At 40.1% G+C, this 27,773-nt stretch overlaps 1 protein-coding gene across 4 annotated transcripts in view; it reads right to left on the reverse strand.

Annotated features, from left to right (window-relative positions):
• Positions 1-5,527: 5,527 nt before the first annotated feature.
• Positions 5,528-27,773, reverse strand: part of LOC110532314 (neural cell adhesion molecule L1-like protein) — an 89,325-nt gene continuing 67,079 nt past the window's right edge. For 2 of the 4 annotated variants that reach the window (XM_021616094.3, XM_036988248.2), the window contains exons 23-25: positions 22,910-23,041; positions 19,934-20,006; positions 5,528-10,246 (exon numbers count right to left, since the gene is read on the reverse strand). In XM_021616094.3, the coding sequence (XP_021471769.1) occupies positions 10,075-10,246; positions 19,934-20,006; positions 22,910-23,041 (377 nt within the window). In that variant the 3' untranslated portion in view covers positions 5,528-10,074. Of the gene's footprint in view, positions 10,247-19,688; positions 19,757-19,933; positions 20,007-22,909; positions 23,042-23,416; positions 23,579-26,169; positions 26,284-27,773 lie in introns of all 4 variants that reach the window. The other 2 variants (XM_090184560.1, XM_090184559.1) reach the window with 2 other exon arrangements.

The raw sequence follows: 27,773 nt of genomic DNA on the forward strand, positions 1-27,773 counted from the left end.
TTCTAGACCTCAGCTGAATCTGGTAATGAATGCTGTGGCTGTTGAACAAGTTGATGATGTTACCTTAGACTGTAAACTGTTTTGGTCAAAACATATAGATTGAATGGTTGTAAAGATGGTGAGAATTCCATCTGTAATAAAGAGATGCTTTGCTTTTTTGATACCACACTCCACAAAGCAAGTCCTGCAAGCTCTAATTTTATCTTATCTTGAATATTGTCCAGTCAAGAGAGGCAAATAATTACTTAGTTGAGCTGCAGCTGGCCCAGAACAGAAAAGAGGCACACGTCTTGCTCTTCATTGTAATCAAATGGCTAATATTAATACTATGCATGCCAGTCTCTCTTGGCTAAGAGTTGAGGAAAGACTGACTGTCACTTCTTGTTTTTATAAGAAACATTAAGGTGTTGGAAATTCCAAATTGTTTGCACAGTCAACTTACACACAGCACTGACACAGACACTTACCCCACCAGACATGCCAAAAGGGGTCTTTTCACAGTCCCGAGGTCCAGAACAAATTCAAGTACGTGTCACGCCCTGACCTTAGAGATCCCTGTTTATTCTCTATATTTTGGTTAGGTCAGGGTGTGACTAGGGTGTGTACTCTAGTTTTTGTATATCTATGTTTTCTTTGTCTTTGTTGGCCTAGTATGGTTCCTAATCAGAGGCAGCTGTCTATCGTTGTCTCTGATTGGGGATCATACTTAGGCAGTCCTTTTTCCCACCTTCAGTTGTGGGATCTTGTCTTTGTTTGTTGCATGGGTTGCACTCCTAAGCTTTTCGTTCGTTGAGTTGTTTATTGTTTTTTTGGTGGACCATTTTAATAAAGAACATTTCCGCCTACCATGCTGCACCTTGGTCTCATTTGAACGACGGACGTTACAACATGTACAGTATAATGCAGAGCCATGAGTGCATGGAACTCCCGTCCATCTTATATAGCACAATTGAACAGCAAACCTGGCTTCAAAAAACAAATAATGCAAAACCTCATGGCACAATGCCTCTCCCCCATGTGACCTACTTGTTGTGTGTATGTACTGACATATATGTGTAACTGATAGATGCGCACCCACACACACACACACACACACACCACATATGAATGTTTTTAAACGTATGAAAAGTATGCTGTCTGTAATGTATTTTGTGCCAAACACATGCCGGAACCAATCCTACGAACTATGCCTATGTAATGTGTCTATAAGCAGTATATAAAAGATCTATTGGGACTGTTCCGACGGAGCTCACTTCAGACCGGTACTTTATGCATCTAAGTTTGACTCTGACCTCTCCAGCTTGTGAGAGTCGTGCATGTGTGGAAAGGACATGATTAAAATTAGGATACTAAGCTGATTGAAATTTGGATAAAAAGATGATTGAAATGTAACTATTAATTATTGCTTGAATGAGAGCTATCATGGGACTAAATCCGGTGTGAGGGAGGCAATATGGGAGATTATTGTGTAATGAATACCCAAAGCAGTTCTATGAGCTGAGTTTTTTAATCTATAACTTTATCTAGGGGTTCTGTCCACCACCGCCCGTTGATCTACATGTAGTGAGCACTGACAGGAGAAGTCATTGAAAAGTTTGATAGGGTAACAGTATGGGCTGTAACAGCTGAGATGGGTAAGGGCTGTAACAATGAAGTTCATGAATGCCCCCAGACGCTAAGATTTCCTCGGGAACACGATATGTGTACCTCTCGGGCTGCTGCGCTGTGATTGTTGCTGGTGATGAGGATATAAATACCTAAGTTGATTTATAACGTTATACAGGGATTCTGTATGGAGATATGAAAGGAGCACTATTTCCGAATATGAAATCAGTGGAATTAGAGTATAATAGCTAAAGAGATAGAGAAAACACCTGTCTCCGGATTACGTTTTAAACTAAGGGCAACCATGGCATCCGTGACAGAGGGAGAAGTGTCCATCCATGTATATGGGTAAGATAGTCTAGCTAGCTACATTTTCAGACACTACACATTTCTAATTTTGTCATAAAGTAATTTTCATTTCAAGTTAAAGTGTACGGTTAGCTAGCTAGCTAAAGTTAGCTGGCTGGCTCACTAGCTAACATTATGTGTATGATCTGTGTAGTAATATTATTCATATCTCAGAGACATTTGCTTTGCTAGTTATAGCCTAATACTAACTAGCTAACACTGAACCTGGTTGGTTAGCTACCTGAAGATTAATGCAGGGTAGTAACATAATGAGTCGGGATTATAGTTCATTGTTTAGCTAGCTAGCTAGCTACCCGTCTTAACAAAATACTCTACTATGCAAGTAATCATTTCAATAGAACATTAATGATGTCCTTGTGACAACTGTTGATAGACGTAGCTGGTCAATTTGTTCTGGCTATCTACTCCGATTTCAGAGCACTCTTATTTGAGTGTGCCAGAGCGCAGAATAACTGACGAATTTAAGAGCGCTCCACGCCTGTTGAATATGACTGGTGTCAGTAAACATTGGTAAAAAAAAGCGTAAATTGTTGCCAGCAGCACAGTTGCAGTCACCAACGCTCTGGATAACCAGATCTGCTAGGGTGAGTAAAATGACCAGAGTGAGCTGTTCTCTCGATTGTGTCTGGAAGGTGCTAGCAAGCTAGCCAACATCACCCAGTTAGCTTGTCTGCTGTTGTTAGGACAGAACACTCGGATCAACCTTTAAAGAGATGCGTGGGGCTAAAGCTTAAGAGGGTGTGAAAGATGCCGACAAAGAAGAGCTCTCCGGTAGGTGTACCAAAACATTCAAAGGCAATTTTGTCAAAAGTGAGAAGCTTTCAAAGCAGAATTCCTTTCCCATTCTTTCTCAACTGTAGTTGGTGATATACCCTTTCCTAGCTCGGAGTCCCTACTGTTATCCAATGTAAAAAACAACATTTTTCTACATCAAACCGAATCGAGCCAGTCGGTCACATTCGTCATACAGTGAATAATTTGTCTGGATTTCCTGAATCATAAATGCCCTAAACTAAATAGAGTAGAGTGAGTAGATCTAAATGCATGGAAGGATAATTTGACAGAGAACAGTGTGAGACTCACCCCGTCTAACCGGCGGAAGTAATGGTAACAATGGTGTTCACTATGGCCCTGTCCCTCACCACTATGGCCCTGTCCTTCACCATCTACCGTGAGACCTGAGTCCGAGCCAGAAACCTGTACACAGCATCCAGTCGAAGCTATCAACTGCTTTTTCTCTCACACCCATTAATAGTATAACCTTTATTATGATGACAGTATTACCATACTAATTAGATTGTATAACCCAGAATAAAGGGTTTGAAATGATGAAGTGACTGCTTTTATGGGTTGATTTTCCTTACTTTAATAGAAGTATATAAACTTTTGATATAAACTATAATCTAATGCTTACCTTAAAATGTAATGATAATAATCACAGATTGAGTGATAAGAGGAGGGAAAGTGATGGAAAATGTAATTGGTGTGCTGCAGTCAGCATGCCAATTGCACACTCCCTCAAAATTTGAGACATCTGCTGCATTGTGTTGTGTGACAAAACTGCACACTTTAGAGTGGCCTTTTATTGTCCCCAGCACAAGGTGCACCTGTGTAATGATCATGCTGTTTAATCAGCTTCTTGATATGCCACATCTGTCAGGTGGATGGATTATCTTGGCAAATGGGAAATGCTCACTAACAGGGATGTAAACAAATTTGTGGCAAAAAAAAGAGAAAATTAGCTTTTTGTGAGTATGGAACATTTCTGGGATATTTTATTTTGGCTCATGAAACATGGGAACCACACTTTCCATGTTGCGTTTATATTTTTGTTCAGTGTAATTCCTCCCCCAATTTTCATTTTCCGGGAAATAGCACCTTTGATGAAGGGGATATTCCAAACTAATAGAGATGGGAAGAATCGACTCATCTCCTGTTTAGTGAGAACCACTCACAGTTAGGATTTGTCCCAAATGTAGGCCTAGTGCACTGATCTGTTCAAAATTAGTGCACTATATAGGGAATAGGGTGCCATTTGGGATGCACACTTACATTCAGGCACGATAGAATGTTCTTGGAATGGCCAACTAGCAGCTGTTTAAAAAAATAATATTTTGCCATTATTTTATTTATTGACTGAGAACACATTCTCAGTTGCAGTAATGACCTGGGGAATAGTTACAGGGGAGAGGAAGGGGATGAATGAGCCAATTGTAAACTGGGGATTATTAGGTGACCATGATGATTTGATGGACAGATTGGGAATTTAGCCAGGATACCAGGGTTAACACCCTTACAATACGTGCCATGGGATCTTTAATGACCTCAGAGAGTCTGGACACCCGTTTAACATCCCATCTGAAAGACAGCACCCTATACAGGGCAGTGTCAATCACACAATTTATTGGGATAAAAAAAATTAGACCAGAGGAAAGAGTGCTTCCTACTGGCCCTCCAACACCACATCCAGCAGCATCTGGTCTCCCATCCAGGAACTGACCAGGACCAGCCCTGCTTAGCTTCAGAAGAAAGCCAGCAGTGGTATGCAGGGTGGTATGCTGCTAGCATACATTTTTAAATGTTGACAAGTGATAGAGTGAAACATATCATTATCTTGAATACTATAACAACTGCAGCAACCTTAGACATTTATTAGGAATGCCAACCTTCTGTTGAATGAAATTGGTTCATGCCATGATTTTGACAGGAAATTAAAATGAAAACTGACCTAAATTTGACCAATGCCCTAACACGATTTTACAGCATACACAGCTTGTATACCTTCTACTGTACTATCGATGTGTATAGGGTGATTTCATTATAATTTGTATTTACATTTTTTAGAATTTCACTAGTATATAATTATTTCAATTATTAAATTAGTATTTTACATTTAATTTACTAGCAGACAGTTTTCCAAAGCAGGGATGGAAACACCTGTAATAAGTTTGATCCTATCATTTACAAAAACACATTAGACATCAGTATTAACATTATAAAATGCAATCAACCACAGTAACATTCACACATTGCATACAAAGCCAACTTTTGTTTTCTACAATATATACAGTGTTGTGAAGTATTAAAAGGGCAGTGCCATCAAAAACTTGATTTCCTGTTATTCTGATGATATTTCCACAATGAGGTCGAATAACACTATGAAGTTGTGAAAATGATGTAACAGATTTTTTTAAAGAATGTCTGGAATTTCAGCCTGTTCAGGTGGGATGAAGTTTTTGACCAAGATCATAACATCACAATCAGATCTTATTATTCTGACCAATGACCAGTCATATTTTATTTGCACGCGTAATCCTCCTACTTTGAAGGGTTAAGCTGAGTAGGCTCTAGAGCAGGGGTACTCAACTCTTACCCTACGAGGTCCAGAGCCTGCTGGTTTTCTGTTCTACCTGATAATTGCACACACCTGGTGTCCCAGGTCTAAATCAGTCCCTGATTATAGGAGAACAATTTAAAAAACACAGTGGAACTGTCTTCGAGGTCCAGAGTTGAGTGAAGGGGTCTAGACAATTAAATCCGACAATCAGGGCTGTGTATTTATAGTAAATACATTTTAATTTGTATCAACGCCCAAACGATCAGACTGAGAATTTCAATGTCGAAAGGAGTCTCAGAGAAATAAATGACAAAAAATATATTTGGAGTTATTTTCATGAAATAAACAAACACAGTGATGTATTAGACATACAGTGATGATTTAAAAATACAATTAAAAACCCTTTTAACATTGTGAAAATTAAATATACAAAAGTAGGCACAAGTAATTATGTAAAGGTAATCAACGAGGGGATATGCAGTCTATAGAAAATAATACACAACGTGGAAGGTGTGTGCCAAGGTGCGCAGCAGAGTGGCACTAACCTTCCACGGAGTTGCATTATTTTCCATAGAATGCATAGAGCTCAGGGTTGATTATCCCACTTATACCACGGCTATAATGCCTTTGTCTCTTTTCGACTCCTGACATGTTCATTACTATGAGACAGCTGGAGATAGAATTTGAATATTGAAACAATGTTGCAAATGTCAGACAGCAAGGTTTATACAAATCTCCGCTGTTGAAAACAAAATGTTAGTCTAAAAGAAATGTGAGATAATGTAGTGGAGATCAAGTTTATAAATTGCTTGGCAGGGCTGACGAGACAGTGGATTGAGCAGTCAGATGGAACAGAGTAAATACAGTTGTGGCCAAAGGTTTTGAGAATTACACAAATATTAATTTTCACAAAGTCTGCTGCCTCAGCTTGTATGATGGCAATTTACATATACTCCAGAATGTTATGAAGAGTGGTCAGATGAATTGCAATTAATTGCAAAGTCCCTCTTTACCATGTAAATGAACTGAATCCCCAAAAACAGTTATACTGCATTTCAGCCCTGCCACAAAAGGACCAGCTGACATCATGTCAGTGATTATTTTGTTAACACAGGTGTGAGTGTTGACGAGGACAAGGCTGGAGATCACTCTGTCATGCTGATTGAGTTCAAATAACAGACTGGAAGCTCCAAAAAGAGGATGGTGCTTGGAATCATTGTTCTTCCTCTGTCAACCATGTTTAACTGCAAGGAAACAGGTGCCATCATCATTGCTTTGCACAAAAATGGCTTCACGGGCAAGGATATTGCTGCCAGTAAGACTGCACCTAAATCAACCATTTATCGGATCATCCAGAACTTCAAGGAGAGCGGTTCAATTGTTGTGAAGAAGGCTTCAGGGCGCCCAAGAAAGTCCAGCAAGCGCCAGGACCGTCTCCTAAATTTGATTCAGCTGTGGGATCGGGGTACCACCAGAGCTTGCTTAGGAATTGCAGCAGGCAGGTGTGAGTGCATCTGCACGCACAGTGAGGCAAAGACTTTTGGAGGATGGCCTGGTGTCAAGAAGGGCAGCAAAGAAGCCACTTCTCTCCAGGAAAAACATTAGGGACAGACTGATAATCTGCAAAAGGTACAGGGATTGGACTGCTGATGACTGGGGTAAAGTAATTTTCTTTGATGAATCCCCTTTCCGATTGTTTGGGGCATACGGAAAAAAGCTTTCCGGAGAAGACAAGGTGAGCGCTACCATCAGCCCTGTGTCATGCCAACAGTAAAGCATCCTGAGACCATTCATGTGTGGGGTTGTTTCTCAGCCAAGGGAGTAGGCTCACTCACAATTTTGCCTAAGAACACAGCCATGAATAAAGAATGGTACCAACACAACACAGAGCAACTTCTCCCAACCATCCAGGAACAGTTTGGTGACGAACAATGCCTTTTCCAGCATGATGGACCTTGAGTCCATGGCCAGGAATCTCCCCAGACCTTAATCCCATTGAGAACTTGTGGACAATCCTCAAGAGGCGGGTGGACAAACAAAAACCCACAAGCATTGATTATGCAAGAATGGGCTGCCATAAGTCAGGATGTGGCCCAGAAGTTAATTGACAGCATGCCATGTGGATTGCAGAGGTCTTGAAAAAGAAGGGTCAACACTGCAAATATTGACTCTTTGCATCAACTTCATCTAATTGTCAATAAAAGCCTTTGACACTTATCAAATGCTTATAATTATACTTCAGTTTTCCATATTAACATCTGACAAAAATATCTAAAGACACTGAAGCAGCAAACTTTGTAGAAATTAATATTTGTGTCATTCTCAAAACTTTTGGCCACGAATATAGGCATTTTAACATCATAGATTTAGCCGGTGGTAAATGGTGGAATAGACACCATTTACGGTTTTAACCAATCAGCATTCACGATTAGACCTTGTAGCCCACGCTATATTACCTCGGTAGAATTCGATGGCTATAGTTCATTCTTACATGTTCGGTTTGAGCTGCTTTTGAAAGCAAAAGTTTAATAAAAAAATGTATACCAGCAAATTAACACATTTCTAGTGGCAAATGTGCTAAATTATAGCCCTGGTATGAAAGGGATTATCAACTCGGGGTTTTCTGGAAAATAATCCGTGGAACACAACTTCCAGGTCCTTCAGTATTTTCCATAGAACGCAGAGCAACTCATTGATTATCCCTTACATAATACACACTCTAGAATACAAGCCAATCATAAACAAGTATTCAACAATACCGTGGTATAAAGAATGTTTATGCCTCATATCTGTTGACCTTTTCTAAGAAAGTAAAAACATAAGAAATCATGCATCGTTATTAATGATATATGTGTCTGCTGTCTACCTTTTCTTTTTAAATATATATATAGTGTATTTACAGTAACAGTCAAAAGTTTGGACACACCTACTCATTCAAGGGTTTTTCTTTATTTTTACTATTTTCTACATTGTAGAATAAGAAAGACATCTAAACTATGAAATAACACATGGAAAAAGTAGCAACCAAAACATTGTTAAATCAAAATGCAAAAGTGCCTTGTTGAAAATTAATTTGTGGAATTTCTTTCCTTCTTAATGCGTTTGAGCCAATCAGTTGTGTTGTGACAAGGTAGGCGTGGTGTGACGTGGTAAGGTTGGACCCAGGTGCAGAGAAGAGACCAGAAAAAACAACAAACACTAAGTATCGAAAATTCACTCAGGAAACAAATGCACACGGTAAACAATTCAAGCTTCTGCAAAGGACCACAGAAAACACACCTCTTTAAGCAGGGACACAATGATGAAATAATAAGACACACCTGCCTCCCTCTGGTGCCAGGAGGAACCATGACAGGTGGTATACAGAAGATAGCCCATATTAAGTCCATATTATGGCAAGCACAGCTCAAATTAGCAAAGAGAGACAACAGTCCATCATTACTTTAAGACATAAAGGTCAGTCAAAACTGAACATTTCAAGAACTTTGAAAGTTTATTCAAGTGCAAGTTCAACCATCAAGCGCTATAATGAAATTGGCTCTCACGAGGACCTCCACAAGAAAGGAAGACCCAGAGTTACCTCTGCAGCAGAGGATAAGTTCATTAGAGTTACCAGCCTCAGATAGCAGCCTAAATAAAAGTCACAGACACATCAACTGTTCAGAGGAGAATCAGTGTGAATCAGGCCTTCATGATCGAATTGCTGTAAAGAAACCACTACTAAAGGACACCAATAACAAGAAAAGACTTGCTTGGGCCAAGAAACACGAGCAATGGAAATTAGACCGGCGGATATCTGTCCTTTGGTCTGATGAGTCCAAATTGGAGGTTTTTGGTTCCAACCGCCATGTTTTGAGACACAGAGTAGGTGAACAGATGACCTCCACATGTGTGATTCCCACCGTGAAGCATTGAGGAGGAGGTGTGATGGTGCTTTGTTTGTGACACAGTCAGTGATTTACTTAGAATTCAAGGCACACTTAAACAGCATGGCTACCATTGCATTCTGCAGCGATACGCCATCCAATCTGGTTTGCGCTTAGTGGGACTATATTTTGTTTTTCAACAGCACAGTGGCCTAACACACATCCAGGCTGTGTAAGGGCTGTTTGACCAAGAAGGAGAGTGATGGAGTGCTGCATCAGATGACCTGGCCTCCACAATCACCGTACCTCAACCCAATTGAGATGGTTTGGGATGAGTTGGACCACAGACTGAAGGAAAAGCAGCCAACAAGTGCTCAACATATGTGGGAACTCCTTCAAAGCTGTTGGAAAAGCATTCCAGGTGAAGCTGGTTGAGAGAATGCAAAGAACGTGCAAGCTGTCATCAAGGAAAAGGGTGGCTACTTTGAAGCATCTAAAATAGAAAATATAATTTGATTTGTTTAACAGTTTTTTGGTTACTACAGTACATGTTTTCATATGTGTTATTTCATAGTTTTGATGTCTTAACTATTATTATACAATATAGAAAATAGTGAAAATAAAGAAAAACCCTTGAATGAGTAGGTGTCCAAACTTTTGACTGGTACTGTATATTGAAACTGCAGATTTACAATCCTGTCTACAAGAATGTGAAAACATTTACTAATAAATCCGTCACAATGTGGAGGTACAAAATAAATATGCATCATATACAATTGTGATTGACAGGAATTTAACATTTCTGATCAACGTCATGCATCACACAGATGATGCCATTCATTTCCTTTTGCTGTCACACACCCTTCAGAGGGAAGTCCGAAGGAAGCATTCGTCTCTTCACGCAGTGACTGGGCTGGGTCTTACAGAGCCTCTGTTTTTGTGACCAGAGTATTCACCGATAAATGAGCCATCTTCGTTGAACTGGCATTCTTCTTCGTCCCCATAATCGCTGTCCCCTCCCATGCCCCGATCCAGGGAACATTGGCTAGCCTTCAGTGGGTTTTCCTCACTGTCACACAGCACAAAGGACAGAGGCTCATTTTGGTTACACACACACACACACACACACACACACACACACACACAATTTTGGCTGCTATTTTAGATTTCATGTTAGTCTTAAGGCGTCAGTATGCTTCAGTCTGGCTGGCGTGAAAGCATACTCCCTCAAGACTTTCACTTCAAATACAAGAAAAAAGCAGCCACAGTGCTGTTATTCGATTTTGAGATTCCGTAGCCAGAATACCCTCAAAATAGTCCGAATGAATCTAAGATAACTCAAGAAATCTGTCATTAATTTAGACGTTTTTGCAGAGGAATCTAACTTCGATTTTTGGTGCACTATTTCTCAATGAACAACAAAGACTTTATTGAAGAATCCTTAATGTTATTGTCAGTCGACTAAAAGTCTGGACCGTTTTAGTCTAGTTTCAGTCAGTCATTTTTTTCATTTAATAATTTATATTTACCTCTAACTTCCTGTGTTAAGAGATGCTTAAATTCAGATAGCCTTGTCCAACTACAATAACCTCCTATATCTTAGCTGGCAACATTGCTATTGTGGTAGATTGTAGCATACTCTATGGTTAATCCTGGCTATGGTTAAATAGCTGGATAAAGTTGAAACAATTTACGGCTCCAATTCTCTCCTCGTCATAACCATCTGAGGGGGATGAATTACAATGATTCACTTAAAGAGGGAAGTATCTGAGCTTTTCAACAATGACAGAATTATTACAGTAATACTATATCCCAGGCGTTGTCTTAGAAAGGCCTGAAAATTTGACAAAGACTCTTCTCCATGCTCCCGTCCGGTAGGTGGTACATCAAGGCTCAGACCAACAGACTCCTAAACAGCTTCCATCCCCTGGCTATAAGACCGTTAAATGGCTAAAAACTACTGCTCTCCCTCTCCCACAGACTATCCACACTGACTCTATGCCCATCCACAGATCTCTACCCACTCAGACACAACCTACGCTGCTGCTAAAAATATTATTGATGAGATGTATTACCCCATTACGCTGCTGTCCATTGATTATCAATTTCCAATAACATTTGTATATTTATCCTGCTACTGGTCACTATTACTCCTGTTTACATTTGGAAAGTATTCAGACCTCATGACTTTTTCCACATTATATTACGTTACAGCCTAATTCTAAAATTGATTAAATAAAACATTTTCCTCATCAATCAACACACAATACCCCAAAATGACAGCAAAAACAGTTTTTTGCTGCAAATATATTAGCAAATAAAAAACAGAAATACCTTATTTACATAAGTATTCAGACCCTTTGCTTTGAGAGTGTAGTGCATCCTGTTTCCTTTCATCATCCTTGAGATGTTTCTGCAACTTGATTGGAGTCCACCTGTGGTAAATTCAAATGATTGGACATGATTTGGAAGAGACACACCTGCCTATATAAGGTCCCACAGTTGACAGTGCATGTCAGAGCAAATACCAAGACATGGGGTCAAAGGAATTGTCCATAGAGCTCAGAGACAGGATTGTGTCAAGACACAGATCTGGGGAAGGATACCAAACAATTTCTGCAGCATTGAAGGTCCCCAAGAACACAGTTAAATGGAAGAAGTTGGGAACCACTAAGACTCTTCCTAGAGCTGGCAATCGGGGGAGAAGGGCTTGGTCAGGGAGGTGACCAAGAACCCAATGTCACTCTGACAGAACTCCAAAGTTCCTCTGTGGAGATGGGAGAATCTTCCAGAAGGACAACCATCTCTGCAGCACTCCACCAATCAGGCCTTTATGGTAGAGTGGGCAGACGGAAGCCAGTCCTCAGTGAAAGGCACATGACAGCCCGCTTGGAGATGGCCAAAAGGCACATAAAGACTCTCAGACCATGAGAAACAAGATTCTCTGGTCTGATGAAACCAATATTGAACTCTTTGGCCTGAATACCAAGCGTCACGTCTGGAGGAAACCTGGGACCATCCCTACGGTGAAGCATGGTGGTGGCAAGTTGTCTAGCAGAAGGGACCAGGAGACTAGTCAGGATCGAAGGAAAGATGAATGGAGCAAAGTACATAGAGATCTTTGATGATCCAGAGCACTCAGGACCTCAGACTGGGGCGAAGGTTCACTTCCAACAGGACAACGACCCTAAGCACACAGCCAAGACAATGCAGGAGTGGCTTCGGGACAAGTCTCTGAATGTCCTTGAGTGGTCCAGCCAGAGCCCAGACTTGAACCAGATTGAGCATCTCTGGAGAGACCTGACAGAGCTTGACAGGATCTGCAAAGAAGAATGAGAGAAACTCCCCAAATACAGTTGTGCCAAGCTTGTACCGTCACACAGAAGAAGAGTCGAGGCTGTAATCGCTGCTGAAGATGCTTCAACAAAGTACTGAGTAAAGGGTCTGAATACTTACAGTATGTAAAAGGTGATATTACATTTTTTATACATTGGCAAAAATGTCTAAAAACCTGTTTTGTATTTGTCATTGTGGGGTCTTGTGTGTAGATTGAGGGGGGGACAATTTAATCCATTTTAGAATAAGTCTGTAACGTAACAACATGTGGAAAAAGTCAAGGGGTCTGAATACTTTCCAAATGAACTGTACATATTACCATGCATAGTTATATATTCCTGCTACCAGTCACTTTTCAGCTCAGTTCACATGTACAGTGCCTTGCGAAAGTATTCGGCCCCCTTGAACTTTGCGACCTTTTGCCACATTTCAGGCTTCAAACATAAAGATATAAAACTGTATTTTTTTGTGAAGAATCAAGAACAAGTGGGACACAATCATGAAGTGGAACGACATTTATTGGATATTTCAAACTTTTTTAACAAATCAAAAACTGAAAAATTGGGCGTGCAAAATTATTCAGCCCCCTTAAGTTAATACTTTGTAGCGCCGCCTTTTGCTGCGATTACAGCTGTAAGTCGCTTGGGGTATGTCTCTATCAGTTTTGCACATCGAGAGACTGACATTTTTTCCATTCCTCCTTGCAAAACAGCTCGAGCTCAGTGAGGTTGGATGGAGAGCATTTGTGAACAGCAGTTTTCAGTTCTTTCCACAGATTCTCGATTGGATTCAGGTCTGGACTTTGACTTGGCCATTCTAACACCTGGATATGTTTATTTTTGAACCATTCCATTGTAGATTTTGCTTTATGTTTTGGATCATTGTCTTGTTGGAAGACAAATCTCCGTCCCAGTCTCAGGTCTTCCAGAATGGTCCTGTATTTGGCTCCATCCATCTTCCCATCAATTTTAACCATCTTCCCTGTCCCTGCTGAAGAAAAGCAGGCCCAAACCATGATGCTGCCACCATCATGTTTGACAGTGGGGATGGTGTGTTCAGTGTGATGAGCTGTGTTGCTTTTACGCCAAACATAACATTTTGCATTGTTGCCAAAAAGTTCAATTTTGGTTTCATCTGACCAGAGCACCTTCTTCCACATGTTTGGTGTGTCTCCCAGGTGGCTTGTGGCAAACTTTAAACAACACTTTTTATGGATATCTTTAAGAAATGGCTTTCTTCTTGCCACTCTTCCATAAAGGCCAGATTTGTGCAATATACGACTGTCCTATGGACAGAGTCTCCCACCTCAGCTGTAGATCTCTGCAGTTCATCCAGAGTGATCATGGGCCTCTTGGCTGCATCTCTGATCAGTCTTCTCCTTGTATGAGCTGAAAGTTTAGAGGGACGGCCAGGTCTTGGTAGATTTGCAGTGGTCTGATACTCCTTCCATTTCAATATTATCGCTTGCACAGTGCTCCTTGGGATGTTTAAAGCTTGGGAAATATTTTTGTATCCAAATCCGGCTTTAAACTTCTTCACAACAGTATCTCGGACCTGCCTGGTGTGTTCCTTGTTCTTCATGATGCTCTCTGCGCTTTTAACGGACCTCTGAGACTATCACAGTGCAGGTGCATTTATACGGAGACTTGATTACACACAGGTGGATTGTATTTATCATCATTAGTCATTTAGGTCAACATTGGATCATTCAGAGATCCTCACTGAACTTCTGGAGAGAGTTTGCTGCACTGAAAGTAAAGGGGCTGAATAATTTTGCACGCCCAATTTTTCAGTTTTTGATTTGTTAAAAAAGTTTGAAATATCCAATAAATGTCGTTCCACTTCATGATTGTGTCCCACTTGTTGTTGATTCTTCACAAAAAAATACAGTTTTATATCTTTATGTTTGAAGCCTGAAATGTGGCAAAAGGTCGCAAAGTTCAAGGGGGCCGAATACTTTCGCAAGGCACTGTATATAGATATCATTGTTATAAAGAATACTATATTTCCATTGACGGAGTGATGCTGAATGAAATACTCAACTTACCCTACTCTCCTCTACTGTTTTACACTTGTTGTGTCCTGTGGATGTGGCAAATAAATATTGAAACACCATTCGTATTTTAAAAATTGGGAAAAAGCCACTGCAACATGGCAATGCAGCTTCTGACGTGATCAGAGCAAAAATGGCCAATATGAAAGTAAGAGAGGAGATATTATTATTTATTTACAGACTTTAACAGACTTTGGTTACCAATGTAAGTAGAGCAGTAAAAATAAATGTTTTGTTAGTCTGATATACCACTGACTGCCAGCCAATCAGCATTCAGCGCTACAGCTACACAGTTTATAACAGACCACATACAACGTGTATGAGAAAACATGTATTTTTACTCTTCTTATTAAATTGATAACCAGTTTATAATGCAATAAGACACCTCTGGGTTTTGTGGTATATGGCCCATATGCCACGGCTGGGGGCTGTATCCACAGGCACTCCACATTGCGTCGTGCATTAGAACAGCCCTTAGCCGTGGTATATTGGTCATTTACCGCAACCACTCGGGCCTTATTACTTAAATATGGTACACCGCACAGCCCTAACTCCAACAACAGAATGGTGAAGGCGAATACCGGTCATTAAAAATATTAATGAAAGTAAACAGCTGATTGGCCAGCTCAGCCAATGAGCCAACATTACGTCACATTATATAAGTAAATAGCAAGCATTTTTGAAACAGCTGGTTTGATACAAGTTTGAGGTTGAATTTTTGAAGTGTTTTTTCTAAAACGTCAACATTATTTGGTTATGAGTTAACAGAATATGAACTTTTAAAAAGTGAGATTTTCACTGGACAGTTATTTTAAAAATATTCTGCAAAGGCATGCATGCGTATGCCTGAACAAAACAGATAAAAAGACACTTCATGGCAAATATAATGTCCATTAGTCTCGTGGAATTCTTGTCTCATCACATTTTCTTCAACTGAAATGAAAACTAATTTGTTATATTTATATATCTCGTCTCGTTATCGTCATTAGTTTTTGTTCAGGGAAAATAGATAATTAAATGAATATTTTTTCGTAAAATGTAGTTATAGTTGACTAAATTAAATATGCACTATGTAGAAATAGTATCTAATTTCAGTTTGTGTGACAAAACAAGCAAGTATAGTGTAGAGAATTATTGTACCATCTAAACCATGAATGGGCAACTGGCGCCCTTTTGTAGTTTCTTTCATTTATTGATTACATTTTTGGGAACTCAGTTGGGGTCTCAACTTACTGTTGAGCATTAGAATACACAAGGCACAATTTCGAAATGTGGTTGTGCATCAGCAGTCACTCAATTTGCCCATGTCAGGAAATTGTTTAGATTGGTAAAATTAGTCTAGCGGCAAACTGTCTAAAATTGTAGTAAGCATGGTAGAATTACCGACTGGGGTGGTGCCCTGTCACGTCCTGACCATAGAGAGCCTTTATTTCCTATGGTAGAGTAGGTCAGGGCGTGACTGGGGGTTAGTCTAGTTTATATGTTCTATGTGGGGTTCTAGTTTTGTTTTTATATGTTGGTGATTTTGTATGATTCCCAATTAGAGGCAGCTGGTAATCGTTGTCTCTAATTGGGGATCATATTTAGGTAGCTTGTTTCAACCTGTGTTTTGTGGGATATTGTTTATGGGTAGTTGTATGTCAGCACGCCATTGTCGTCACCTTTCGTTATTCTTTATTGTTTTGTGTGTTTCACTGAATAAAAGATGCCTAACCCAGATCACGTGACATGCCAATTGATCACGTGACATGCCAATTGATCATCAGTTATCATATTAAAAATTGTAAACATTTGCATACCCACTATGGCAAAATGTGTAGAATTACATTAAATGAATTGTAAAACAGATATTGTTTTCTCTCCATCCCATGGCAAAATTAGTAGAATTGCATGAAATGTTAGAAAATTGCAAAATCTTCTCTCCGCCGCAATGCAAAACGTGTAGAATTGCAGCAAACTTGATTTAAAACGGCAATATTTAGCAGAAAATTAACTTAAATAAATGTTTTGTTTTCTTTGCTATCACAAAGGGGCGCCGCTACAATGGGTGGGGAGGTATGGATGACCCACGAACCACTGCAGCCCCTCATGATGAGTTAAGTTTTTTTTGTAGATACCACCCGCATCAAAGTTGCCCATCCCTGATATAAACCGCTGCGAAATATATTTTCCATAACCAAAAATATTGTATTTTCAGCTGTTTGAAGCTGGTGTACAAAACTGAAAGTAAAAGATGCAAAAACTGAACTTCAAAACGGGAGGCATAGAAATAGCGCACATAGAACATGTCTACCGATTCTTAGACTTGCTTTCAATGAGAATGACAGATCTATAACACACATTTCTATGTGAATTTGGTTGGGTCGCCCAAAAAGTGACATATTGCAGCTTTAACACTGATATACACACACTCGCACACAGAAATGCTCACACAAACAAACTCACAGACGTGTGCGCACATGCACACGGAAACACACACAGCTAGCATGGCTTTAACATAGCGGGTGGGGGTGTGGTTTTGATGGGGAAAGGGTGGATGGGGGGCTACTACCGTACAATCCCTTCACTTCACTAATTGCTAATTGCCAAGGCTTCAGGACGGAAGGCAATTTCAAATCTCTTTAGATGGAAATTGCCCGAGTGCTGCTCATTCCGTACAGAGAGGCCATATGCAATCCCAGACAAACAGCCTGTCATTCCTGGTATTCCCAGGGGAGCACGCCGGGGCCAAGGAGATTAGATGCCAATTTAAGACTGGGCACATGGCCAGCTTGCAGGTGTCTCTCGACAAGACAAAGGGTCACCTCAGTACCAAGGATTTCTTATCACCCTCACTAAAGCCCAGGACCATCAATATGTGGTAATACTCTACATTATCTCTGTCCCATTTAGCATTCATAATTCAGTGTGATATGATAATTTATCAAATTGTTGTACATACTGAATAGTCAACACAAACACGAGACAATTGATTAGGGGAAGCATTAAGATGTAGATGTGAAGATTTACATATCAGGCCTTTAAGATATAATTTTCAATAATCTATTAAATCATCCAACATTAATCTTCTCATATCTGTATGATATTAGGTAATGTTTCAGTTTACACTGGCCTCATTTGAATTGCTACCAATCTCTCTTTCTTTTTTCTACATCAGAGCTGGCAAACAAGTGCCTGTATAACACTAAGTGTTATGTTTATTGGTGAAGTGCGGCAGCCGGTGCGACCCATCATGGGCTGTGTTCGAATACCCATACTAAACCTACTGTATACTACATACTTAATGAGTATATACAGCATACTATTAGTTCATTTTAGTATACTGTAAACTAACGGTATTATTTTAGTTGAGCATACTAGAGCTTTACCTGTGTATCGGAAGTTGATGCTGTTGCTATGGAACCTCTTGCTAGCTTTTTAGCATAACAAATGACTAGCTAAACATTTTACGATTTCGTGAGTGTCTGTAAATTCAAATCTGCAGTGCCGGAGTGCGCTCTCGGGGTTTGTAAATCCAGAGCTTTGTCAGACTGTAAATTCTGAGTGTTTCGCTCTCAGAGCGTTCAAAGCGCACCCTGGACTCTCTGGCCGAGGAGTAGGGTTGATCCGAGCGTTCAACGGCAGTCAAGCACCCAAGCTAACTGGCTAACGTTGGCTAGCTACTTCCAGACACAAATGACACACCTCACGCTGACCATTTTACTCACCATAGCAGAGCTGGTTAGGCTGTTATGTTCTCCAGAGCATTGATGATTTAACAATGAATTAACAAAGTCCATTGAAATGCACAACAACTATACCACTTAGCTAAGAATGTGAATAATCAAGTCAATAAACGTTAGATAGCATATAGTTAATATACTGCCTGTCAAGTTCGATGTATTAGTATCCAACTAACGTTAGGTAACTAACTAACATACTAGTACATACTGCTGTAATGCTATGCGGCTCATAAGGATTTAAAAGTCATTACTTTATTACACTGCCCAACATTTTCTTAACATTTGTCATTAGTTAGTTCAATTAATTTGTTTTCGCTCGTCGGACATTGGCTGCATATTTTCCGCCAATTTCGTCAAATCTGAAAATGTTGTGAAGCCACGGCCATTTTCTGAAGAATTGCATTATGGGCCCTACAAGTACGGAAATAGTGTCCTATGCGTGTATAGTTCGTATTTTGGCAAGTTTAGTACGGCATCCAGGAACATTTACTCAATTCATGTCACAAATATTACGGTTAGTATGAGTATTCGAAAACAGCTATTGTCACGTCCTGACCGTAGTTCCTTTTTATGTCTCTATTTTAGTTTGGTCAGGGCGTGAGTTGGGGTGGGCATTCTATGTGTTGTTCTATGTTTTTGTATTTCTGGTTTTGGGCTGGTATGGTTCCCAATCAGAGGCAGCTGTCAATCGTTGTCTCTGATTGAGAACCATACTTAGGCAGCCTGTTTTCCCACTATGATTTGTGGGTAGTTGTTTTCCGTTTCTGTGTTTGCACCACACAGGACTGTTTCAATTTTCATTTCTTTCCTGCACTTTGTTCTTTTGGTATTTTCTCGTTCTGAGTTATTAAAGTTATCATGGACACGTACCACGCTGCATTTTGGTCCGATCCTTCTTATTCCTCATCAGAAGAGGAAGACAATCGTTATAGCTAAGCCGTGACATCGCCATGCTGTGATAAAATGACTGCAGAGTTGCTGCTAGAGTCTCGGGTTCATTTTGGGCTCTGATCTGAATCCAACTCCCTCCTCGACCTCAGCTGCAGCGCCTTGCTCTCTATGAGAGAGGCGTTAACTGGGCACTGCGTGGTCACACAGACATGAGAGAGATGGAAGTACATCACTGATTTTTGATGACTTTGGTCATCAAAAGATGTCTCGCCTTTGACCGCCCGTTTAGTTTTTTTTCCAGCTTTGAAGGAAGTATTTTGTCCTACATGTCTCAGAATAAATCATATTTTAAAGCACATCTACTACATAGGGAGCAACATACAACAAATGTGTTTGAGATTTTACGGAAGTGCACATTCACCCACCCAGACACACATTGACAAAACATATACTGTACACAATATCCTACTCTACAGTACCATATCAATTTAAGGACAACGACTACCTACATTTTTTGTTTACTTAGCTGCTTTCATTTCTGTGCTGATCCAAGAAAAGCGCATGCATATAAGGTTTTCTTTTGGGACAAGAGAGATGTACAGTAAGAAAATCATGAAAAGTATGGAAGTTCTTCTAATCTCATTGCCACAAAGCTCAATCATAAATACATTATAGTGAAAATACATATTGCTGTCAATGTAAGCACTTCCATATTAAATCTCACCATTCTCAAGAACAATAGCAAATGGCTCACCTGTAATCACAGAATGTGTCATCATTCATGCCCTGGGACTCAACTTCAGGGTGGAGATCCTCTTTTTCCTTTACTGCAAGATTGAAACATGACTATAACTATTAGCCTAGTACCAGAAAGCTCTATACAGACTCTTAGAATGTTTTCATTCAATTACATTTAAGGGAAGGAGATTGTCGTAACACTTCACAACAACAAAATGTATAAACAATTGATAAATAGTTCCTCATTATATAATGGTAAACATTCATTAGCATTACCATTCATAAAGATTAGGAACATTTATTATAGTGTATAAAGCATTTATAAGCATTTATATTGTCTTATTCATGAAGGGTAATAGAAAATGTGACCGGACATCGTTCAAAGTGACACTGTGGCAGATCCCGGTTGTGAGAAAGTAACATTGTCCCTGCATTGAGAAAAAGCAGGTCCTACCTTCAGTACAAAACAGTATTATTTTGATTGATCAAATGACATGTACCAGGAAGAGTCAGTGTGGTTTTCAGGAGTACATGTTTGATTGCATTCCATCCCTGAAATATCGAGTGACAGGATGAACCTTTAAAAAGGTAACCTTTAAAAGGTACTCTGCTTAGTTGAACCATATAGGGTTCTTCAGCTTGTCTCGATAGGAGAACCCTTTTTGGTGCTAGGTAAACCCTTTTCAGAGGGTTCAACCTAGAACCCTCCACTGTATGAAGGGTTCTTCCTAGAATCTTCTATAAATGGTTCTACTAATCACCCTTTTATCATCTAAAGGTTCTTCCTAGAACTCTCTATGAAGAGTTCTCTATGAGAACCGTTTTATCTTTGAAGGGTTCTTCTTAGAACCCTGTATGAACAGTTCAACCAGCCTTATTAGCCTTTGATATATGTAATGTATTGTCATAAAAAGTTTAATTTTAAAGGCCTTTCTTTGAGGGCCTAGCTATACTCTATCGCAGTAGTTTGAATCTCCTGGTTTACAAGCCACATCAGGTATTCAAGTCCTGCAACCCACATTCAGAATGACTGACAGGGTAGGGAAGATTAATTAGTGAGGCTACCTAAATCATCTAAACTGGAAAAGACATCTCAGTAAAAGGTGAAATAAGTCTAACTACTAACAGATTGGATTCATTTAGAAAAATATACTGTATGTTAGAGATGAAAAGGTTTTTGGTAGAACCCTTCATAGACGGTTGAATGAAGACCCATTCATAGAGGGTTCTACTGTAGGCCAAGATAAAGGAAACACTTCAGTTGTTTGAGCTGGTATAGTGTGGGTCGCAGGTCCACTCAAGAGGGCAAACAAAAAGTAAACAAAAATACCAATAAATAGCCAATCTGAGTGATCACCTTCAACCTATGATGAAGAATTTCTATACTGATGGTAGTAGTCTCCTTCAGGATGACAATGCCCCAGTCCACAAGTGGTCATTGAATGGTTAGATGAGCACGAAACCCAACGTAAACCATATGCCATGGCCGTCTCAGTCACCAGATCTCAACCCAATTGAAAGTTATGGGAGATTCTGGAGCGGTGCCTGAGACAGCGTTTTCCACCACAATCAACCAAACACAAAATTATGGGATTTTCTTGTGGAAGAATGGTGTCGCATCCCTCCAATAGAGATCCAGACACTTGTAGAATCTATACCAAGGCGCAGTGACGTTGTTCTGGCAGCTCGTGGTGGCCCGACACCCTATTACGGCACTTTATGTTAGTGTGTCCTTTATTTCACAACACGTATGTAACACAAATGTGTAATTTTCTCAGTTGAAACCACAGAAGGATATGAACAACAAACATCTCAAATGACCAAAAATATCTCCTCAACCATCCTGAGTGCTCTTTTGTGCGTCTTTTCAAAGCGATTTCCAACAGCTCTATGTGTAAATATGATTAAAAAATAAAGGGGCTTTTGAGAGATACAAAGGAGAGGGGTTTCATGAAAAGCATCAGGACAAGTAAAGGAGGGAATACAGGGGTGATGAAATATTCAGTGTTCATGTTAACAGCTCCCACAGGCGGAAATGGTAGGGGCGAAAGAGAGCGGGTGAGACAGCAACACCTTTGTGAGGCCAAGACGGGTGCACAAAGGCTCGAGAAGAGCCGGGGCCGGCTCCAGGTGAAGGCGGAGAAGGGGAACAAAGCTGGCTGATTCCAACCTGTCTTTTTGACAACCCCAGTAATCAGCGGTGCCGGGCTGGGACACGAGGGCCACAGCACAGAGAGGAGGGACAATTGGGAAGGAAAGAAGGCCTCTAGCACCTTGCCGATGTTTCACACACAGGGTTGAATGGGGTTTGTCTGATTTCCCACATGCATGGACTGATTGGCATGCACGTTATGCAAAGAGCATTCCCACACGTCACAACTTCCGCCGAAGTTGGTCCCTCTCCTAGTTCGGGCGGTGTTCGGCAGTTGAAGTCGCCGACCTTCTAGCAATCGCTGATCCACTTTTCATTTTCCATTGCTTTTGTCTTGTCTTCCATCACACCTGGTTCCAATTCCATTAATTACATGTTGTGTATTTAACCCTCTGTTCTCCCCCCATGTCCTTGTCCATAATTGTTTCCTTGTAGTGCTCGTGCACGGTATGCTGGTATTACCGAGGTTTGTTTGACCCATTTATTTGTATTGTTCTGTTGACGGTGGTTTATGGATATTAAACGACACTGCTGTAAATCAGTTTTCGCTCTCCTGCGCCTGACTTCTCTGCCGCCAGTACGCACCTCACTACAACAAAGCTGAAGCCGTTGGCCAGGTTCGGGGTCCATTTTATTTCACTCAAATCAGGAAATTAACAGGCATTCAATTTGTTAATAAATACAAAAAATCACCATTGAAAACAATAGGTTAATGTTTGGTTGACGAGTTGAAAAGCAATTTATTTCCTCTATCGAATTAAATAGATGCCAAAACCAGCAAAGTTCAAAGACAAAACTGACCTTGGACACTGGAAGACATGTTTGGGTGAGGTGGCGTACCTGCGTATTTGCCACCCTTGTTGCGGGTCACGAAGCATGCGATGAGCACGGTGAGGGTGAGGAGAGCCACAGCGCACATCATCCCGATGAACCAGCCCTGGGTGGAAACTCCCAAGTGAAGACTGGCCAAACCTAACCCACCCCAAACAGACAAATGAGGTTAGTTTGCCCCATGCCCCAAACAACTCATATAACAACGAGTACATTAGAAAACAGATTGGCATGTGAACCATATGGAAGTCCGTTGAGGTCATGAAAATAACATGTTTTTCTCAATAGACCTCCATAGTACAATGATATCCCCTATTGTTTGATTATTTCACTTTCCCCTGGTAACATTTGTCAATAAAATAATATAAAATGAAGGACACAGGAAATAAAAACATCTCACCACAGACGCTGTCGATAATTGTCGACAAATGCTTGTCAATCTGGTATTCTGTTGTTGTGAGTGGAATGGACAGTTGATGGCTACCAATTGCACAACATGGGACTATTCTCTCTTACCTTTGACCCTGGTCTGTATAACGTCTTCGAAAATACTAGCATTACCGAGCCGTGACTTAGCCAAGAGACGCACAGTGTACACCGTCCCAGGCTCCAGCCCGTCAATCAAGTGGAAATTCTTAGAAGTGTTTACTGCTTCTGAAATCCTCCAGTTACCTTCACCTACAGGATTCGCACAACCATCATGTGTTATTAGTCAGGCTAGCAGCACATGGTAAGGACTATCGCCATGCTAAACACTACTTCTACGACAACAACACTGAAAAATACATTGTTTACATTTCAGATAATGGAAACAAAGTATAAATAATTGTAAGTTACTGAAATGCAATAGCAGTCAGTTTGTGCATACAGTACAGTCAAGCCTTATATATCCTTATAACTAGGGCTGTGGCGGTCATGAAATTTTGTCAGCTGCTGATTGTCAAGCAAAAAACTACCGGTCTCACTGTAATTTACCGTTAATTAACATAAACACATTTAGCATCTCCTGTCTTCCACACATAGCCTACAAGTTACTGATGCAGACCTTTGGAACATCTACATTTTAAAAAGTCAAATAAATCCATGCAATATAGCCAACACCATCACAATAAATCCAGTATTTATTTTAGACAGGTCTAAAGACATGAAGAAAATGTAGTCTATTTCAGAAGAACAGAATAGCATACTCTGCATGGTCCTTATGTTAGGTCCTGATCTGGCTCTGCCATATAGCTTTGAGTTACACTAGTTAATTTAACAGAAAATATTTGCTTAGAATTCCGTAACATTATTTTATATTATTTTATAGTATGAAGAATACAATTGAACCTAGTTGAATAAAATAGAAAGGATCTTTTCTCCACACATGCATTCTGTGTGGAGCGGTTAACAAAGAAACAGGTACTCCCTATATGCTTAATTTATAGTTATTTATGTAACTTTAGTTGTGATACAAATGTTGGGCTATATGTTTAGATTTTTAATACATTCTAAGGCTGTATGATATGACTCTAATGATGATTTGAAAAAAGTTCCATGAAAGGCATGAGCTCTGCTTTGTTACTTGCACAGGTCGCACACACTTCATCAGTCTCTCATTCACAATTTGACAAGCACTTGATAATGCCTCGGATTTCCCGGCTGCATCCCCTTTGTGTGGCCCTAATTTCCCTAAAAAGATTCATGTATTTTGTGGCGAGTAGCCGTTATGCCCTTTCGCTGAATATAATAATTATAAATCCCTTCTCCCTACTGCCTGCCCGAAGCACCTCTCACTCACATGGCTCTCAGTCACATGATTGGGTCTTCCTCACAGGCTACAAGTGAAGACTGACACATCGGGGACGCAACTGCGTGCATCCTTATCCAATTCCGTGGCGCATATTGAAGATATTGGAAGAACTTTCCACATTTACTTTTCATCAGCCAACAAGATGAGTAGGCCTAACAAACATAAAAAGCACTAGCCTATGTCAATCTACTATCCCCATAGTACAAAAGTTGACCTATTCTGTGCGAGAAATAAATATTCCAAACATAGTCTGGGACAATTGTGGGATGCGAAAGGTCCAAAATTAATACAACCACTAGCATAAAAAAAACATGTTTTAAGCAATGAGCCCGACGCAACAGATGAGAACTTTAGCTTAAAACCTTGATAAACGAATAGGCTATTTCTTCACAGCAATGCGCACACACAGAAGGGGAAAATGTTCCATTAGCAGGAAAACACCACAAATGCAATTATGCATGTAATGATTTTATTATAAAGGTGCATTTTTATGGTGAAAATGAGCTTCCCCAAACTTGAAAACACTCGCGCTGCGTATGTATGCCAGTTAGGTACTACACCCATTGTAAAGCGAATTCATGTGCTTCATTTTAAGATGTTATTTGGCCACTTTAGTTGTGATACAAACCTTATCATAACACATATGCCTATGGGCTAGGCTACATGAGGTGTGCGATTATGATTTGAAAAAGTAATTTTTTTTAATGCATGCGCAGTTATTCTTAAGCTGGGCATCATTGATAATATATAATTCACAAGTGATAGGCTAATATTGTCACCCATCACACTATTCTTATCTTTACATATACTAAATAATATATGTGTGAAATTTGTTTTAATTTAGAATGGACCATTATCATGCACCTGTATTGAATAGGGGCAGCGGGGGGAAAAAAACATGTAATCTATGCACTTAAGTAGCGAATGAAGGATGCCTTTCCCATGGTTCATTTTCATGCCAGCCAGGTAGACTTTACTCCTGTTTTAAAGAGAAGCCATTTGCTTAATATTACAATGGTGGATAAATAAATATAGTAAGTCTAGCCTATAGAAAGCTGATGGGATCATCCTCTTTTTAATAGAGGCCATCACTCTGTTTTCTCACGGAGTTACATAGCCTATAGAAATGTTGAGCAACATTAGCTCATAAGCTCTCATGAAGTGTATTATTCGATTTTTGATTACATTTGCATTGATGTCAGAGTGATTAGAGGGACAATAGAGTAGTTCGCCAGTTCAGTAAGCTACTAATGACCATCAGCAGCATCAAAGCTTGGAGAAGCCTAATTACCGTTACTAAACGGTCACATGGAATTTGACTACCATCATGACTCGTGACCACCGGTGTGGCGGTAATATGGTCACCGTAACAGCCCTACTTATGACATATAACTACATGCGTCCACAAAAAAAAAGAGTAATACACTAGCAATGTGCTACTTTTTAAAAAAGCTGTGGGGGTTAGAGAGTAGCTTACGATTATTCATATAAGCGACATAAAGCTGAGAGTCCTGTTGCTCGTCCCCGGCAGTCCAGCTGATTTTTACAAAGGTGTCACTCACATAGGAGCTTATGTTAAACAGGGCTGGGACTGATAAAGAGAGAAGAAAGGAAGGGGAAAGAAAAGAGAGGCAGGGAAGAGAGGATTAGTGAAGCCAAATCGGATCCCCCAAGTAAAGAACACTGCAGCCACTAGGCACCCTTCAAGGAGACTGTTAGAAAGCAAGGCAGGCATCCTCTACTTGATTGTGTGGAATTGGATTTGGTGTACAGGGAGATATATAACTTAGGCAGGGTCTTCTGAGCTGCCATTTATGACATCCCACATGCAATAATATCTAAATAGATCCGACTACTTAATGTCTGGAAATTGTATTGTTGTCAGAGACACAGAGTGGAAAATTCATCATATTAGAAATATAGCAAAATACAAAGGAGCATCATATTAGAAGTGTGAGTAGGTAGTATTTATTTATTTCACCTTTATTTAACCAGGTAGGCAAGTTGAGAACAAGTTCTCATTTACAATTGCGACCTGGCCAAGATAAAGCAAAGCAGTTCGACACATACAACGACACAGAGTTACACATGGAGTAAAACAAACATACAGTCAATAATACAGTATAAACAAGTCTATATACGATGTGAGCAAATGAGGTGAGATAAGGGAGGTAAAGGAAAAAAGGCCATGGTGGCAAAGTAAATACAATATAGCAAGTAAAACACTGGAATGGTAGATTTGCAATGGGAGAATGTGCAATGTAGAAATAAAAATAATGGGGTGCAAAGGAGCAAAATAAATTAATTAATTAAATACAGTAGAGAAAGAGGTAGTTGTTTGGGCTAAATTATAGGTGGACTATGTACAGGTGCAGTAATCTGTGAGCTGCTCTGACAGTTGGTGCTTAAAGCTAGTGAGGGAGATAAGTGTTTCCAGTTTCAGAGATTTTTGTAGTTCGTTCCAGTCATTGGCAGCAGAGAACTGGAAGGAGAGGCGGCCAAAGAAAGAATTGGTTTTGGGGGTGACTAGAGAGATATACCTGCTGGAGCGTGTGCTGCAGGTGGGAGATGCAATGGTGACCAGCGAGCTGAGATAAGGGGGGACTTTACCTAGCAGGGTCTTGTAGATGACATGGAGCCAGTGGGTTTGGCGACGAGTATGAAGCGAGGGCCAGCCAACGAGAGCGTACAGGTCGCAATGGTGGGTAGTATATGGGGCTTTGGTGACAAAACGGATTGCACTGTGATAGACTGCATCCAATTTGTTGAGTAGGGTATTGGAGGCTATTTTGTAAATGACATCGCCAAAGTCGAGGATTGGTAGGATGGTCAGTTTTACAAGGGTATGTTTGGCAGCATGAGTGAAGGATGCTTTGTTGCAAAATAGGAAGCCAATTCTAGATTTAACTTTGGATTGGAGATGTTTGATATGGGTCTGGAAGGAGAGTTTACAGTCTAACCAGACACCTAAGTATTTGTAGTTGTCCACGTATTCTAAGTCAGAGCCGTCCAGAGTAGTAATGTTGGACAGGCGGGTAGGTACAGGTATACCTAAGTATACCTAAGGAGGAAGGAGTTGCA

Source organism: Oncorhynchus mykiss, chromosome 9, assembly GCF_057628025.1.
Source record: "Oncorhynchus mykiss isolate SJ-2025 chromosome 9, ASM5762802v1, whole genome shotgun sequence".
NCBI lineage: Eukaryota > Metazoa > Chordata > Actinopteri > Salmoniformes > Salmonidae > Oncorhynchus > Oncorhynchus mykiss.